The 18999-nt window shown below is 47.1% G+C and overlaps 1 protein-coding gene across 7 annotated transcripts in view; it reads right to left on the reverse strand.

Moving 5' to 3' along the window:
- Positions 1 to 18999, reverse strand: part of phf20l1 (PHD finger protein 20 like 1) — a 94244-nt gene that overhangs the window by 63615 nt on the left and 11630 nt on the right. For 6 of the 7 annotated variants that reach the window (XM_055633561.1, XM_055633563.1, XM_055633559.1 and 3 more), the window contains 5 exons: positions 16816 to 16984; positions 13103 to 13187; positions 8896 to 8984; positions 3585 to 3795; positions 3105 to 3239 (listed from right to left, as the gene is read on the reverse strand). In XM_055633561.1, coding sequence (XP_055489536.1) covers positions 3105 to 3239; positions 3585 to 3795; positions 8896 to 8984; positions 13103 to 13187; positions 16816 to 16984 — 689 coding nt within the window. The remainder of the gene's footprint in view (positions 1 to 3104; positions 3240 to 3584; positions 3796 to 8895; positions 8985 to 13102; positions 13188 to 16815; positions 16985 to 18999) is intronic. The other variant, XM_055633562.1, reaches the window with a different exon arrangement.

An 18999-nucleotide genomic window follows, 5' to 3' on the forward strand; every position in this document is an offset into this window, starting at 1 on the left:
CCCACTTAATTTCAATGTATCATCACAGTTAGTTTCCCACAGACACGGAAACAGGCCATTCGGCCCATCTCGTCCATGCCTGTGGAATTATTTGCCACAGACGGCTGTGGAGGCCAAGTCAGTGGGTATTTTTAAGGCAGAGATAGATAGATTCTTGAGCGGGTCAGCGGGCGATGGATACTAAGACAGCGGGCGGTGGAGCTTACTCCTGTGTAACCTCAATTGGTCCCTTGATCGTGCTGTCATTGGAATAAGCTCCACCGCCCGCTGCCCTGTTATCCATCGCCCGCTGACCCACTCTTGAGCCGGTCCCCTCACTGTCCGGTCTACATTGAAAGAAACGGACCGGGCAGTGAATGCCATGCAGTGTCACCCAGCCCAGCAAGTGAGGCCATGTCCTGCTCCCGGCGGCAGTCGGAATTTAAGGATTTGTGGGAAGCGGCTGACATGAGCGAAGCCTCCGAGCGGCAGGAGAGAGGCGTTCAGACGGAGAGCTCTGCTAGAGGTGAGTGGGCTGGCAGAAGCCGCTGAGGTCCTGGCGGCTGCTCACAGCCACCCGAGCTACATCCCGCCCCGGCCACCATGCGGTGGCTCTGCGCCCGGAGCGCCGCGGCAGTGGTGAGCGAGTTGCTGGCATGATCCCCGACCCCCTCCTTCTCAACGCTCCGTCCCGCGCTGACCCGGGCCAGACTCCCCACACGCTGTGAGAAGAACTCTCCCCTCCAATTGGTCCCTTGAACTAGTATTGTCATTCAATAAGATCACAACAATAAGTGATTCAACTTGTCCAAGTGTGCTCCTGTTTTTTCCCACCATCTCTCCAACTGCCGTTACCCTCCACCCTCCACCCCCCACCCATTCAGTCTTTCAGAATGAAGGAGATTTGGAAGCATTGGGCAAATTGAATTGTTTCTTTATTTTATTTTTTATTTTTTGAGCGTGAGCGTGAGAGATTCTATGTCCCGCCAGCCTTCTTTCAAAATTTTGCAACTCAAAATGGGGGTGCGTCTTCATTGCCAGGAAATACGGTACTTTATTAAGAGATATGGCTTTTGAAAGTCGACTGGCAGCTTACGGAGAGGAGAAAAATCGGCGCAAGCGCGGTTTAAGATTTTTAAAAAGCCGACTGACTGCCTACCCTGAGTAACTACTCACTGCACGTGCCTGTTTAATTCTGAGGCTGTGCCCTCTGGTCCTAGCCAGTTCTAATTCAGGGCACAAGAACTTGATAGGAAAAAAAATAAACAGGAATCAGGCATTCCGACAGAATCTTTACCAGAAGCTCCGAAGAATCCTCCAGAATTGTCTATACAGACATCAGGCTATTAAACACTACAACCTCAAATAAGCTCCGAACTACATAGACTATTATTATTATTGTTGCACTATTATTGTTTATTTTTATGTGCACTTATGTGTGCGTGCGTGTAATATATATATATGTATGATCCATATACATGCGAGTATGTGTACACACTGAACTTTTTTTCTCGTTTAAGAAGGAACTGCAGATGCTGGAAAAATCTAAGGTACACAAAAATGCTGGAGGAACTCAGCGGGTGATGCAGCATCGATGAAGAGAAGAAATCTGAAGAAGGGTCTCGACCCGAAACGTCGCCTATTCCTTCGCTCCATTGATGCTGCCTCACCTGCTGAGTTCCTCCAGCATTTTTGTCTACCTTTGAACTTTTTTTTCTCTCGTTTATTACATTGTTTCCAGTGTACTAAGTTTACATATTGTATGGTGCTGCTGCAAGTAAGAGTTTATGGGACATATGACAATAAAACACTCTTGACCCCTGGACCATCAAGTCAGTTCAGCCATTCAATAAGATCCTGGTCGATCTTTGACCTCATCACTGCTAGACCAACCGCTCATCAAGAAGGCGGGCTCCGTCCTGGGGTAGAGTTGGATTCACGGGAGGTTGGTCTTGGAGGAGAGGATGCTCCTAAAACTGTGGATCATCCTGGACAATACAGCCCACCCCCTCCATGACACACTGGTCAACCTGAGGAGCACCTTCAGCAACAGACTGGTTCCACAAAGATGCAGCACAGAACGCCACAGGAGATCTTTCTTCCCTGTGGCTATAAAATTGTACAACTCCTCCCCCTTCTGTCGTGGGGTAGACTGAGACTGACACACACATACACACACTCAAGAAACAAACAGAACAGTGCAACAATAATAATAATAATCTATTGTAGTTCAGAGCTTATATTTGTTGTTGTGTTTAATAGCCTGATGGGAAGAAGCTGGACCTGGACGTTACAGTCTTCAGGCTCCTGTACCTTCTTCCCAATGGTAGTGGTGAGATAAGTATGTGGCCAGGATGGTGTGGGTCCTTGATGATGTAGCCCGCTTTTTTGAGGCAGCGACTATGATAGATCCCTTCGATGGTGGGGAGCCGATGATGGACTGGGCAGTGGTCACAAATTTTTGTGGTCTTTTCCGCTCCCCAATCTTTCCTCATCCCCAAGCCTTTCCATTTCTCAACCAGAAACGTCATCCGTTCCTTCTCTCCAGTTATGCTGCATGTCCCGCTGAGTTACTCCAGCATTTTGTGCCAAACAGTTTAAGAGTTGGTCTCTTCTCAAAAATAAGCATAAAACCAAAGGAAACTATCATACATCTAAATATTCTGGAGAGAGAGATGGATAGGACAGGTTTGGAGGGGTATGGACCAAACGCAGGCAGGTGGGACTAGTGTAGCTGGGACATGTTGGCCGGTGTGGGCAAGTTGGGCCGCAGGGCCTGTTTCCACGCTGTATCACTCTGTGACTCTGAGAGACTACACTGGAGTTTACAGGACATTTATTACACAAGGTGGAAAAGGTTACGGTAGAATATGTAATACTGTACAAAAAAAGGGAAGGAGGAATTTCCAAGTAAATATGATCAACTTGGTCTCCATAAAGTGGTCTAGATTCATATTAATAGCGCATTAAAGGAAAGGGCTATGTTTCTAGTGTAGATGGGGCATCTTGGTCAGCATGAATGAGTTTGGACGAAGGGCCTGTTTCCGTGGTGATGCCTAATTACAGTAGTGGATTGGTCAAAGATGATTGTGCCTGCACGATATGTATTTACACTGGGGTCTAACCTGTGATTTTGTTGAGACGTGCTCTTTTTGCCTGAAATGAGCAGATAACGCTGGCCTTCCTTTTCCTGGCTCCTGTTGTCTCTGCTTGTTCTGACGTCTGCTTTGGCTCAAAGGTCAATGGCTCAGAGTTTCCTGCTTAATAGAAAAAAGGACAGTCTTTAAGTCTTAACATTTGCCATCCAGGCACACCATTACTCTGACATTATTTGAAGTCTGAAGAAGGGTCTCGACCCAAAACATCACCTATTTCTTTGCTCCATAGATGCTGCCTCACCCACTGAGTTTCCCCAGTATTTTTTGTCCACCTTCGATTTTTCCAGCATCTGCAGTTCTTCCTTAAACATTATTTGAAGCTCAAAGTTTGTTTACAATGAATACGGGCCAGTAGCCTTCAATCATGAAGTCCTTCACTGTACCTACAACTTGCATCTGGGCCTCCCACAAACAATAACCCCAAAGGCAAGATGCTGTCAGACGAACCTGAGATAGCAACAGATACAGGCTCCTCTTGTTTCTTTTGTGCTTCATCCTCTTTAACTTTAGCACCCAGCATCCTCCGGTCCTTTTTGAAATGGGCTCCCCTTCCCAACTTCCTTTCCTCCTTGTCTTTGACTCTGTGCTTCACCACGGGCTTATTCTTTGCGGCGGCGGCGGCTGCCGCTGTGGCGGCTTTAACAAGAGCTAACCAGTCCTGCAAGACAGTACCAGTTACAAACACAGGCAGCACGGTGTACCATCAATATGGCCAATAAACCAGAAACACAACAACTGGCAATAGAGTGGGCAACACGGTGACTCAGCAGTAGTTGACCACAGGCCCGGCTTCCATCCTGACTACACGTGCTGTCTGTACGCAGTTTGTAACTTCTCCCCATCACCAGCTTGCATTTTCTCCGGGTGCTCTGGTTTCAATAGACAATAGACAATAGGTGCAGGAGCAGGCCATTCGTGCCGGCACCGCCATTTAATGTGATCATGGCTGATCATCCCCAATCAGTACCCCGTTCCTGCCTTCTCCCCATATCCCCTGACTCCGCTATCTTTAAGAGCCCTATCTAGCTCTCTCTTGAAAGTATCCAGAGATCCGGCCTCCACCGCCCTCTGAGGCAGAGAATTCCACAGACTCATAACTCTCTGTGTGGAAAAAGTCTCCGTTCTAAATGGCTTACCCCTTATTCTCAAACAGTGGCCCCTGGTTCTGGACTCCCCCCAACATCAGAAACACATTTCCTGCGTCTAGCATGTCCAAACCCTTAATAATCTTATATGTTTTAATAAGATCCCCTCTCATCCTTCTAAACTGCAGAGTGTACAAGCCCAGCTGCTCCATTCTCTCAGCATATGACAGTGCCGCCATCCCAGGAATTAACCTGGTGAACCTACGCTGCACTCCCTCAATAGCAAGAATGTCCTTCCTCAAATTAGGTGATCAAAACTGTACACAATACTCCAGGTGTAGTGTCATTAGGGCCCTGTACAACTGCACCCACACTCTAAAGACGTGCAGGTTTGTAGGTTAATTGATTTTGGTAAAATTGTAAATCGCCTCTAGTGTGTGTAGGATAGTGTTAATGTGCGGGGACCACTGGTCGGCACGGACTTGGTGGGCCGAAGGGCCGGTTTCCGCGCTGTATCTCTAAACTAAACTAAACATCCCAAGGCCTGCACCCAGTTGCATTTCAACTGTGATTGTGGGCATCATCCGCAGTCTCAACAACTTGATTTCCAGATTTGTAGCAGATTTATTCACCATGTTAAGGTAGCATTAAGTAACGGGCTACACTGATAGAGGTTTTAAAAAAACCCTCAGTTATCTCCCCCCCCCCCCCCCCCCAATCCCAGACCCCAGACACATTCCTGATCACCTGGCCCAGGAGATGGCAGATAAGAAACATATAACATTCTTAAGGGATTGGACAGGCTAGATGCAGGAAAAATGTTCCCGATGTTGGCGGAGTCTAGAACCAGGGGTCACAGTTTATGAATAATGGGTCGGCCATTAAGGACTGAGATGAGGAAAATCTTCTTCACCCAGAGAGTTGTGAATCTGTGGAATTCTCTGCCACAGACGGCAGTGGAGGCCAATTCACTGGCTGTTTTCAAGATGGTTAGATTTAGCTCTAACGGGCTAACGGAATCGAGCGATATGGGGAAAAAGCAGGAACGGGGTACTGATTTTAGATGATCAGCCATATCATATTGATGGTGGTGCTGGCTTGAAGGGCCGAATGGTCTACTCCTGCATCTATTTTTCTATGTTTCTATGTGGAATATAATTTGCAAATGAATGTATGTTTTTTCCAAACACCACCAAAACTTTACAAGTCGATAAACCTGAGGTAAAGTCAAGTCAAGAGATTATTTCATGTATCCCAGATACAACAATGAAATTCTTGCTTGCTGCAGCACAACAGAATATTGTAAGCATAAATACAGAACAGTTCAGTGTGTCTATGTAGCATAGACCATATATACACACATAAATAAACAGATAAGGTGCAATAGGCGGTTATAGTTCAGAGTTTGTTTGATGTCGAGTTTAATAGCCTGATGGCTGTGGGGAAGTAGCTGTTCCTGAACCTGGATGTACCAGATTTCCGGCTCTTGTACCTTCTTCCCGATGGCAGTGGAGAGATGAGTGTGTGGTCAGGATGGTGTGTGTCCTTGATGATGTTGGCAGCCTTTTTAAGGCACGACTGCAATAGATCCCTTCGATGGTGGGGAGGTCAGAGCCGATGATGGACTGGGCAGTGGTCACAACTTTCTGCATTCTTTTCCTCTCCCGGGCGTTCAGGTTGCCGAACCAAGCCACGATGCAACCGGTCAGCATGCTCTCTACTGTGCACCTGTAGAGGTTCGAGATAGTCCTCCTTGACATACCGACTCTCCGTAATCTTCTCAGGAGTAGAGGCGCTGATGTGCTTTCTTAATAATTGCATTAGTGTGCTGGGACCAGGAAAGATCTTCGGAAATGTGCACGCCCAGGAATTTGAAGTTCTTGACCCTTTCCACCATCGTCCTGTTGATATAAACGGGACTGTGGGTCCCTATCCTACCCCTTCCAAAGTCCACAATCAGTTCCTTGGTTTTGCTGGTGTTGAGGGCCAGGTTATTGTGCTGGCACCATATGGACAGTTGCTCAATCTCTCTTCTATACTCGGACTCATCCCCATCAGTGATACGTCCCACAACAGTGGTGTCGTCGGCGAACTTGCTGATGGAGCTTGCACTATGGCCGACTTCGCAGTCATGAGTATAGAGCGAGTAGTGCAGGGGGCTGAGCACGCAGCCTTGAGGTGCTCCCGTGCTGATTGTTATCGAGGATGACACATTTCCACCAATACGGACAGACTGTGGTCTGTGAATGAGGAAGTCGATGATCCAGTTGCAGAGGGATGCGCAGAGACCCAGTTCTGCGTGTTTGGTAACCAGCTTGGAGGGGATGATTGTGTTAAATGTTGAGCTGTAATCAATGAATAACAGCCTGACATATGAGTTTTTGTTGTCCAAGTGGTCCAGTGCGGAGTGGAGAGTCAGCGAGATCGCATCCACCGTTGATCTGTTGTGGCGGTAAGCGAACTGCAGTGGGTCCAGGTTTTTGTCGAGGTAGGAGTTGAGTTGCGCCATAATCAACATCTCAAAGCACTTCATCACCACCGACGTTAGTGCCACTGGTCGATAGTCGTTGAGGCACGTCACCTTTCTCTTCTTGGGCACCGGTATAATTGATGCCCTTTTGAAGCAGGTGGGAACATCAGACCTCAGAAGTGAGAGACTGAAAATGTCCGTAAAAACTCCAGCCAGTTGGTCCGCACAGGTTTTTAGAACACGACCGGGTATACCATCAGGTCCAGACGCTTTCCGAGGGTTCATCCCCCGGAAGGATCTTCTGACGTCGGCCTCTGTGACTGTGACCGAAATACCATCACAGCAAATGGGGGCTCGGGAAGGCACATCAGTGTTCACCCTATCAAAGCGTGCGTAAAACGCATTGAGCTCATCAGGGAGTGATGCTTCGCTGACATTTGAGCTGCCTCCTGATTTTGCCTTGTAGGAGGTGATTGCATTCAAGCCCCGCCACAGCTGCCGAACATCCGTCTCATCCTCCAGCTTGGAGCAGAAGTTCCTTTTGGCCTTTTTGATGGCCTTACCAGGGCCGTATCTGGTCTTCTTGTAGACCTCTGTATCTCCAGACCTGAATGCCCGGGATCTGGACTTCAGAAGAGTGCGGATCTCATGGTTCATCCAAGGCTTCTGATTGGGAAACACTCGGAAGATTTTTGTTTAAGAAGGAACTGCAGATGCTGGAAAATCTAAGGTAGACAAAAATGCTGGAGAAACTCAGCAGGTGAGGCAGCATCTATGGAGCAAAGGAAATAGGCAACGTTTCGGGTCGAAACCCTTCTTCAGACAAGGTTTTTGTTGGGATGCAGTCCTCCACACATTTCTTATTGAAGTCTGTAACGACTGTGGTGTATTCATTCAGGTCCGTTGCGGAGTCCCTGAACATTGCCCAGTCTACAGACTCCAAACAGCCCTGGAGTTGTTCCTCTGCCTCTGCCCCCCCCTCCACGACCAGCTCTGTACAGTCCTCACCTCTGGGGGTGCGCTCTTTAATTGCTGCCTGTTGACAGGAAGAAGCAGCACCGCCGTATGGTCAGATTTCTCAAAGTGAGGGCGAGGGATAGAGCAATAGGCATTCTTGATGGTGGTGTAGCAGTGGTCGAGGGTGTTTGGTCCTCTCGTGCTGCAGGAGACATGTTGGTGGAAGTTAGGGAGTGATTTCTTGAGGTTCGCCTTATTGAAGTCCCCAGCAATGGTGGTAAATGCCTCGAGGTAAGACGTCTGGCATTTGTTGACCACGGCGTGCAGTTCCTCCAGTGCCAGACGGACGTCTGCCTGGGGTGGGATGTAGACCGCGGTCAGGATGATGGAGGTGAATTCCCTCGGTAGGTAGAAGGGACGGCACTTCACCGCCAGATGTTCCAGGTGTGGAGAGCAGGGGTTGGACAGGACTGCCACGTCGGAACACCACGCAGAGTTGACCATGAGGCAGACGCCCCCTCCTCTCCCTTTCCCAGATGCCAGTGTACGGTCCATGCGATGGATGGAGAACCCTTCAGGCTGGACCGCTGAGTCTGGGGAGCTGGGGGTGAGCCATGTCTCTGTGAAACAGAACACAGAGCATTCCCTCAGCTCCCTTTGATAAAGCAGCCTTGCCCTTAAGTCCTCCACTTTGTTTTCAAGGGACTGTACGTTGGCCAGTAGGATAGTTGGGAGAGGGGGTCGGAGTCCCCTGCGCTTCTGTCTGACCTGAAGTCCTGCTTGTCGGCCACGTTTTCAGACACAATGGAGGCTGCCCCTTTGTTTCCAGGTACTGTGTTTACTGTACCTGCTCTTTCTACGAACCTGCGCTGGACCGGTGATTCCTTCAGACGGCAGCTCCAGCTCCGTTGCGTCGGCAGCGCAAGCTCTGTTGCTCCTGGGAGATCCTGCTCGTCGGCTCTGGAGGTCATCCCAGAGTTTCCAGGTACAGTACCTGTGATCCTCCGTCGGGTCGGGTGTTCTCCAGCTATCGAGGGATCGTTGTCAGTCGGGAGCTCCCACAGTTGCGGGAGATCGTGATATCGCTAGTGCATTCAAGTGCACTAGCAGTTTGTCCGTTACGCCGCTGATTTCTGCCGTTTCTCCGATCCAGGTGAGTTGGTGAGGCGAGGTGAAATTGCACAGGAATTAAGAACTATTTTGCTTGTTTGTGACAGCAATGTTTTCCAAATAATCGAGAGCTTACCTGCCCCTTAGCATCTTCTGGCATTGACTTTATGTGTATTCGTTTCAGAGACCGTATAACGCCATCGTAAAACTGTACTGTGTGGGTTCCTATTAAACAGCAATTAAAATCATTATGTTTTGTTCATTTTAGGAGAATGTAAGACCATTGCAAGGAAAAATCTGAAATTAGGATGCATTAATGCCCATACAAGCAGCCAGTAACATCGGTACCATTGAAACTTATTTGGCTATTTCACTTCATTAGCTTTTTAAATCACATTTCCAATCAGTTATTATTGGTTTGCAAAAGCCATATGTTACAAAGTAAATTGAATCTTTTAAAATACATTAAATTACATTATATTCCGTAATACAAGTCTTTACTGTTAAATGTTGTCTATACAGTACAGAAGAATGCTTAGGTAGACACAAAATGCTGGAGTAACTCAGCAGGACAGGCAGTCTCTGGAGAAAGGAATGGGTGACTTTTCGGGTCGAGACCTTTTTTCAGAAGAATTCTTAGCTGAATTTCCCACATTCCTATAGATAGTTGTGGAGGAATTTCTTTAATCAGAGGGTAGCGAATCTGTGGAATTCTTTGTCACAGGCATATGTGGATTCTTGATTAGTACAGGTCAGGGGTTATGGTGAGAAGGCAGGTGAATGGGGTTAGGATGGAGAGATAGTTCAGCCACGATTGAATGGCAGAGTAGACTTGATGGGCCGAATGGCCTAATTCTACTATCACATGATCTTATGATGACATGGATGATCATAAATCTGATAGCTTTTTTTTGAAGAAGTGACCAAAAAGGTTGATGAGGGCAGAGCTGTAGATGTTGTGTACATGGACTTCAGTAAGGCGTTCGACAAGGTGCCGCATGGCAGGGTTCTCTGGACAGTTAGATCGCATGGGATCCAAGGAGAGATAGCGGAATGGATAGCAAATTGGTTCCATGGAAGGAAGCAGAGGGTGATGGTGGAAGGTTGCTTCTCAGACTGGAGGCCTGTGACTAGTGGTGTGCCACAGGGTTCGGTGCTGGGCCCATTACTGTTTGTCATCTACATCAATGATTTGGATGAGAACATACAGGGCAAGATCAGCTGATGATACAAAAGTGGGTGGTTTTGCAGATAGTGAAGATGGTTGTGAAAGATTGCAGCAGGATCTGGATCGATTGGGCAGGTGGGCGGAGGAATGGTTGATGGAATTTAATGCAGAGAAGTGTGAGGTGTTGTATTTTGGGACATCGAACAAGGGCAGGACCTACACAGTGAATGGTAGGCCTCTGGGTAGTGTTGTAGAGCAGAGGGATCTAGAAGAACAGGCAAGAGACTCTGTGCATCTACCCGATCTATTCCTCTCATGATTTTGTACATCTCTATAAAATCACCCCTCATCCTCCTGCGCTCCATGGAATAGAGACCCAGCCTACTCAACCTTTCCCTATAGCTTACACCCTCTAGTCCTGGCAACATCCTCGTAAATCTTCTCTGAACCCTTTCCAGCTTTATCTTTCCTATAACATTTCAAAACTGAATACATTACTCTAAATGCAGTCTCACCAAGTCTCATGCAGTCTTATACAACTGCAACATGACCTCCCAACTTTAGTACTCTTCATAACCCCTCAGACTCCATCATCTACAAATCAGGAGAAATTTACAGCAGCAACTAACCCCCAGACCACATTTGTGGGATACAAGAGAAACCGACAGCATCACTCCGGGGGACGGGGATGATGGGAGCAGAAGCCCATGTGATTTCAAGAGGAACATGCAGACTCCACATAGTCAGCATCTTTTACACAGAGAGTTGTGTGTTTGTGGAATTCTCTGCCTGAGAGGGCAGCGGAGGCCGGTTCTCTGGATACTTTCAAGAGAGAGCTAGATAGGGCTCTTAAAGATAGCGGACAATACAGAATAGGTGCAGGAGTAGGCCATTCGGCCCTTCGAGCCAGCACCGCCATTCAATGTGATCATGGCTGATCATCCCCAATCAGTACCTCGTTCCTGCCTTCTCCCCATATCCCCGGACTCCGCTATTTTTAAAGGTACACAAAATTGCTGGAGAAACTCAGCGGGTGTAGCAGCATCTATGGAGCGAAGGAAATAGGCAACGTTTCGGGCTGAAACCCTTCTTCAGACTGTCTACTCCGCTATTTTTAAGCCTATCTAGCTCTCTCTTGAAAGCATCCAGAGAACCTGCCTCCACCGCCCTCTGAGGCAGAGAATTCCACAGGCTCACCACTCTCTGTGAGAAAAAGTGTTTCCTCGTCTCCGTTCTAAATGGCTTACTCCTTACTCTTAAACTGTGGCACCTGGTTCTGGACTCCCCCAACATCGGGAACATGTTTCCTGCCTCTAGTGTGTCCAAGCCCTTAACAATCTTATATGTTTCAATGAGATCACCTCTCATCCTTCTAAACTCCAGAGTGTACAAGCCCAGCTGCTCCATTCTCGGAGTCAGGGGATATGGGGAGAATGCAGGAACGGGGTACTGATTGGGGATGATCAGCCATGGTCACAGTGAATGGCAGTGCTGGCTCGAAGAGCCGAATGGCCTACTCCTGCACCTATTATCCATTGACTACGGTGAATGTATTTCCACTCGAGCTGTAATGCAGCGGCACAATTAGCTGCCCCTAATGTTCGGTTTCCCCAGATTGCTGTGAAAGATCAAGGAGTGAAGTACCGTGGTCCAGAGTTATCAGCCGTCAACTGACCCAGCTACCAGTAGAGTAGAGGGGGAAATAACATCGCCACATGGCTCCGTCCTACTTGCAAAGGGCCGAATGGCCTATTCCTACGCCTAATATTCTGTTTCTATATATCAGCGAGACCAAACGCAGGTTCAGCGATCGTTTTGCTGAACTCCTCCGCTCAGTCCGCCTTAACCTGCCTGATCACCCGGTTGCCAAACACTTTAACTCCCCCTCCCATTCCCACACTGAAGCCCAGTCTGAAGAAGGGTTTCAGCCCGAAACGTTACCCATTTCCTTCGCTCCATAGATGCTGCTGCACCCGCTGAGTTTCTCCAGCATTTTTGTGTACCCACACTGACATTTCTGTCCAGGGCCTCCTCCACTGTCAGTGAGGCCCAGCGCAAATTGGAGGAGCAGCACCTCATATTTCGCTTGGGCAGTTTACACCCCAGTGGTATGAACATTGACTTCTCTAACTTCAAGTAGCCCTAGCTTTCCCTCTCTCCATCCCCTCCCCCTTCCCAGTTCCCCCACCAGTCTTACTGCCTCCAACTACATTCTATCTCTGTCCCACCCACTCCCTGACATCAGTCTGATGAAGGGTCTCGACCTGAAACGTCAACAATTCCTTCTCTCAAGAGATGCTGCCTGTCCCGCTGAGTTACTCCAGCTTTTTGTGTATATCTTCAGTTTAAACCAGCATCTGCAGTTCCTACCTACACAAGAATATTCAACTATTCTTTTCATTTCCTTCCCATTTCTATTCAAAGTTGTAGCTCAGCTGAGTTGCGTCCATGGGCTTGCTGTAAGGATAAATGTGTAGATGGTGATAATTTGGTATCACTTTACATGTGGGACGGAGCCATGTGGCGATGTTATTTCCCCCTCGACTCTACTGGTAGCTGGGTCAGTTGACGACTGATAACTCTGGACTGCAGTACTTCACTCCTTGATCTTTCACAGCAATCTGGGAAAACCAAACATATCTGTTCTTTCACGGGCAGCTAATTGTGCCGCTGCATTACAGCTCGAGCGGAACTACAATCACCGTAGTCAATAGATAATAGGTGCAGGAGTAGGCAAAAATGCTGGAGAAACTCAGCAGGTGCAGAAGAATCTGGAGCGAAGGAAATAGGAATTTAACAGGAGTAGGCCATTTGGCCCTTCGAGCCAGCATCGCCATTCACTGTGATCATGGCTGATCACCCCCAATTAGTACCCCGTTCCTGCTTTCTCCCCATATCCCGACTCCGCTATCTTTGAGAGCCCTATCTAGCTCTCTCTTTAAAGTATCCAGAGAACCGGCCTCCACCGCCCTCTGAGCAGAGAATTACACAGACTCACAACTCTGTGTGTGGAAGGTGCTCACTATGTGGGTCAATATGATCATGGCTGCTCATCTAAAATCAGTACCTCGTTCCTGCTTTCTCCCCATATCCCTGGATTCCTTAGCTCCAACAGCTAAATCTAACTCCCTCTTGGAAACAGAGCATACAGGAGTTGAATATTCTTTGTACCTACCCTCCTCGTTAATATCTTCAATTTTAGCGGGGTAGTACCGACAATCAGTCCAACGAGCCAGAACTTCATCTCCCGCTTTGAAAACCTGCGGAACAACAAAAACTTTATCCACAACTTTCATAAATCATTGAATTTTGATGGAACCGAATCCACAAAAAATGGACCCATCAAATTAAAATTAAATAACATCGTTATGTTTAAATTGATCAAACTTTCTCTCATTGTGAAACATGTTGAAATACTCCTTGACTTTCTGCCTAAAGCACGCCTGTGAAAACAAATGCACAATATTCCAGAGGTGTATCACACTGAATAGGGTAAAGGATGAGGAAATCCAGTAGCCCAGTCCATCACACAGACCACACTCCCCACCATTGTAGATGTAGCCCAGTCCATCACACAGACCACACTCCCCACCATTGTAGATGTAGCCCAGTCCATCACACAGACCACACTCCCCACCATTGTAGATGTAGCCCAGTCCATCACACACACCACACTCCCCACCATTGTAGATGTAGCCCAGTCCATCACACACCACACTCCCCACCATTGTAGATGTAGCCCAGTCCCACACACACCACACTCCCCACCATTGTAGATGTAGCCCAGTCCATCACACACACCACATTCCCCACCATTGTAGATGTAGCCCAGTCCATCACACACACCACACTCCCCACCATTGTAGATGTAGCCCAGTCCATCACACACACCACACTCCACACCACTGACTCCATCTACACTTCACGCAGCCGACATAATCAAAGACTTGTCCCTGTCCCACCCCAGTCATTCCTTCTTCTCCCCGCTCCCGTCCGGCAGAAGGTTCAGAAGCTTGAATGCTCACACCACCAGGCTCAGGAACAGCTTCTTTCCCTCTATTATCAGGCTTCTGAACGGTCCTTCCATGAGCTAGGGTAGTGTCCGATTCACCTCTACCCCATTGCGGACATTGGACTTGGTCTGTGGAGCTGATGGGAACTATATTCTGCACTCTGTATCTTCCCCTTTGCTCCATCTGCTGTAGAGTTTGACCTGATTGTATTTATATATTATTATACGATCTGACTGGTTGACATGAGGACAATGCTTTTCGTTGTACCTCGGTACACGTGACAATAATACAGCTAAACAATCTGTAGCAGGAGATGAGAGACATGGTGAGGTGTTTAAGGGGAAAGGTACAGTGAAAGAAGGGGTGCAGTAGATTGCACAATGAAATCAAAGGCCCACCTGGACAGTCAGAGAGGAATGCACCAAGTGAGCAACAGGCCCTTCAGCCAACAATGTCACCAAACACGATGATATGTTTAACTAATCTCCTCTGCAGCACATGATCAATATCCCGTAATCCCTGTGCCTATCTATAGGTCTCTGAATGCGCCCGTCATATCTGCCTCCACCACCACCCTGGCAGTGCCTTCCAGGCATCCACACACCCTCTGTTTAAAAGCCTCCAAATGCCCCTTTCTGCCTCTATCAAGTCTACCCGAAACCTCCCATACCACAGAGAAAACAGATCAAGTTTGTTCCAGCTAGCCTTCCAGCTAATACCCACTAATCCAGACATCACTCTTTCCAAAGCCTCCACATGTTTATTCAATAGGGCAACCAAAGTCTTATAAAACTGCCTCATGACTTCCTGACAAAATGCCCAGTCATTTGTTGGCACCTGGTCTCAGGGACCATCCCGCCAGCCAAACTGGCCGTGCAGATGTGGAGCAAGCAAATTCAGGACTGTTCTAACTGTAAACACACGTGGACAGCAAACCGCAGAAAAGAAGTTCTGGCCCCAAGAATCTGTACGGTGGAACAATTGCCCTGAAATCAGTTATATGTAAAAAAGAAAAGATTAGTGAAAACAATGTAGGTCCTTTACAATCAGAGACAGGTGAATTTATAATGGGAAACAAGGAAATGGCAGAACAGTTAAACAAGTAGTTTGGTTCTGTCTTCACTAAGGAAGACACAAACAAAATCCCAGAAATACTAGGGGACCGAGAATCTAGTGGGGGGAGGGAGGAACTGAAGGGAATCCACATTAGTCAGAAAATGGTGTTAGGTAAACTGTTGGGACTGAAGGCAGATCAATCCCCAGGGCCTGATGGTCTGCATCCCAGAGTACTCAAGGAGGTGGCCCTAGAAATCGTGGATGCATTGGTGATCATTTTATAATCTTCTTGCAACTCTGGATCAGTTCTTGTGGACTGAAGGATAGCCAATGTAACTCCACTTTTTAAGAAAAAGGGAGAGAGAAAACGGGGAATTATAGACCAGTTAGCCTTACAGTTTTGGTCTCCTAATCTGAGGACGACATTATTGCTATTGAGGGAGTGCAGCGTAGGTTCACCAGGTTAATTCCCGGGATGGCGGGACTGATATCTGATGAAAGAATGGGTCGATTGGGCTTGTATTCACTGGAATTTAGAACGATGAGTGGATATCATATAGAAACATTCTTAAAAGATTGGACAGGCTAGATGCAGGAAAAAAAATCCCGATGTTAGAAGAGTCCAGAACCAGGGATCACAGTTTAAGAATAAGGGGTAGGCCATTTAGGACTGAGATGAGGAAAAACTTTTTCACCCAGAGAGTTGTGAATCTGTGGTATTCTCTGCCACAGAAGGCAGTGGAGGCCAATTCACTGGATGTTTTCAAGAGAGAGTTGGATTTAGCTCTTAGGGCTAACGGAATGAAGGGATATGGGGAAAAAGCAGGAAAGGGGTACTGATTTTAGATACAGCAGTGATCATATTAAATGTTGGTGGTGGATCAGGGCCGGATGGCCTCCTCCTGCATCTATGTTTCTGTCTTTCCTACTGAGTGTCACACTTGCTGCCTGTTGAGCAGGTAGAAATTACAAGTTTCTGGCGCTATTTCCAAATTTCAATTCCAGAAGGATTTAAATCCTTATTTTTTTCCGACATTACTCTAGTGTTATTTCTGAACTTTCTAGCTGATGAGAAGAATGTGGGAAAAAGAACAGTGACTATTTCTAAAAGTAATTTTAGTTGACTTTATGATTGTCATGTGTAGCAAGGTAGAGTGAAAAGCCTTTAGTTAGAAACATAGACAATAGATGCAGGAGTAGGCCATTCGGCCCTTCGAGCCAGTACCGCCATTCAATGTGATCATGGCTGATCATCCACAAGTAGGCCGTTCCTGCCTTCTCCCCATATCCCTTGATTCAGTTTTTGTTGCATGCTATCCAGTTAGCAAGAAGACTACATGGTTACAACCAATCCACACACAGTGTACAGCTACAGGACGAAGGAGGCTATAACGTTTAGTGCAAGGTAACGTCCAATTAAAGATAGCCCAGGGGTCTTCAATGAGGTGGATGGGAGGTCAGGACTGTTCTCCACTTGGTGAGAAGACGGTTCAGTGGCTGACAACAGCTGGGAAGAAGCTGTCTCTGAATCAACAATTTTTAGTTAAACGTTCCCCATAGTCAACCTAAAATGCTTTTGAAGCAATCAAATTCAAGATGGGTGTGGAGGCCAAATCAATGGATTTTTTTTAAAGATGGAGATTGATAGATTCTTGATTAGTATGGGCATCGGGGGTTATGGAGAGAAGGCAAGAGAATGGGGTTGAGAGGGAGAGAAATTGAATGGCTTAGTAGACTCGATGGGCCAAATGGCCTAATTCAGCTCCTAGAACTTATGAACTTGTGCCAAAGCCCACAGATTCAAAAGCGTTTGGCTTACTGTAATCTCTTCTTCCTCGAGTGCTTCTTTTCGTACTGGGTGTCCCTCCAGAGGCCGCAGACGGTGACTGTCCCAGTAGATCCATTCATTGTAGCGATGGCTCCATCTCTCAAAGTGGATCAGCATCTTACCTTGCTCATAGTCGATCTTTTCGATTCGTGACGTATACCTCCAGGTGATGCAAGGAAAGACAGGGATTTGTTAATTATTATGAAACGCATCAATGCTTCCAATAGAATCCCCCATTCCTTCTCTGCCTGTCCCACTGAGTTACTCCAGCATTTTGTGTCTATCATCAGTGTAAACCAGCATCGCTGTTTAGTTTTTTCAATTCAGTTTATTGTCATGTGTACCGAGGTACAGTGAAAAGCTTTTGTTCTTCCAATAGAGTTATAATTTGAATGTAACAATAGACAATAGGTGCAGGAGTGGGCCATTCGGCCCTTCGAGCCGCAGGCCACAACCACAAGCTTGAAAGCGCTTCTCCAGGCTGAGGAACAGCTTCTTCCCCACTGTTATCAGGTTGCTGGATGGTCCTTCCATATGCTAGAGTATTGTCCGATTCACCTCTACCCCATTGCGGACATTGGACTTGGTCTGTGGAACTGATGCGCTACAATGCTGAGAACTACATTCTGCACTCTGTATCTTCCCCTTTGCTCTACCTGTTGTACTGGAGTTTGAACTGATTGCATCTATGTTTGGTATATCTGATCTGTTTGAATAGCATGCAAAAACAAAGCTTTTCATTGTACCTCTGTAGATGTGACCTAATTAAACCTAAACCTAACCTCAGTCCCAAATTCACCTGCACCTGACATGAATTCTGTACCGAACATCACCAACCCATGCCTTCCAGAGATACTGGTGACTCACTGACTCGCTTCAGTATTTTCTTTCAGTCTAATCCATATCCTGCTATAGATCCAGAAACCCTACTCATTATCAACTTCGCCAACTTCAGTTTAGAAATACAGCAAAACAGGCCCTTCGGCCAACCGAGTCCATGCCGACCTGCGATCCCCGTATATTAACACTATTGTACACACACTGGGGACAATTTACAATTCTACCAAGCCAATTCACCTACAAACCTGTAGTGTGGGAGGAAACCGGAGCACCTGGAGAAAACCTACACGGGTCACGGGGAGAACGTGCAGACTCTGTGCAGACAGCATCCGTAGTCAGGATGGAACCCGGGTCTCTGGCGCTGTGAGGCAGCAACTCTACCGCTACGCCACTGTGCCTCCCTTTCATGTCATTTACAAACTTACCAATCATACCTGCTACATTTATGTGCAAATCACACTAATAAATATCACCATGGTCCCAGCACTAATGCTTACAGCTTTCACCACATGTGTGCGTGCATATGGGTTCAAAGTGATGTTAGTCATTGCTTGCAGATTCAGCTGAGGGCCCCTAGTACTGGAGATTCCACTTTTGCTTCTTAATACCCATGTCTGATGTACCAGTTATGATGTACATTCACAAGTTGTAGGAGTAGAATTAGGCCATTCTGCCCATCGAGTCCACATCGCCATTCAATCATGGCTGATCTCTGCCTCCTAATCCCATAACCCTTGACACCCATTCTAATCAAGAATTTGTCTCTCTCTGCCTTAAAAATATCCACTGATGGCCTCCACAGCCCTCTGTGGCAAAGATTCACTACCCTTTGACAAAAGATGTTCCTCCTCACCTCCTTTCTAAGAGCACCCCTAATTTCTGAGGCTATGACCTCTGGATCTCCCACCAGTGGAAACATCCTCATCTACTCTATCAATGCCTTTCATTATTCTGTAATTTTCAATGAGGTCCGCCCTCAACCTTCTAAACTCCAGCGAGTACAGGCCAAGTGCTGTCACGTGCTCATCATATGCTAACCCACTCATACCTGGAATCATTCTTGTAAACCTCCTGTGGGACAACACTCTCCTGATTCCTTTCATCAGACCCATCATACTAATTGTTTTAGGTACACAAAAATGCTGGAGAAACTCAGCGGGTGCAGCAGCATCTATGGATGTAGCGGGTGCAGCAGCACTAATTGTCTTGTTGCCTCTTTTGCATTTAATAAAGTTTGCTTCTTCCTTGAAAGTCTCCAGTGCCATTGGCCACCTGTTTAGGGGATCTTTAATCTGGATTACAACTGTCAAAACATTCTTCACAACCTAGAGTGAA

The sequence above is a fragment of the Leucoraja erinacea genome, chromosome 4, assembly GCF_028641065.1.
Source record: "Leucoraja erinacea ecotype New England chromosome 4, Leri_hhj_1, whole genome shotgun sequence".
In the NCBI taxonomy this organism is placed as follows: domain Eukaryota; kingdom Metazoa; phylum Chordata; class Chondrichthyes; order Rajiformes; family Rajidae; genus Leucoraja; species Leucoraja erinaceus.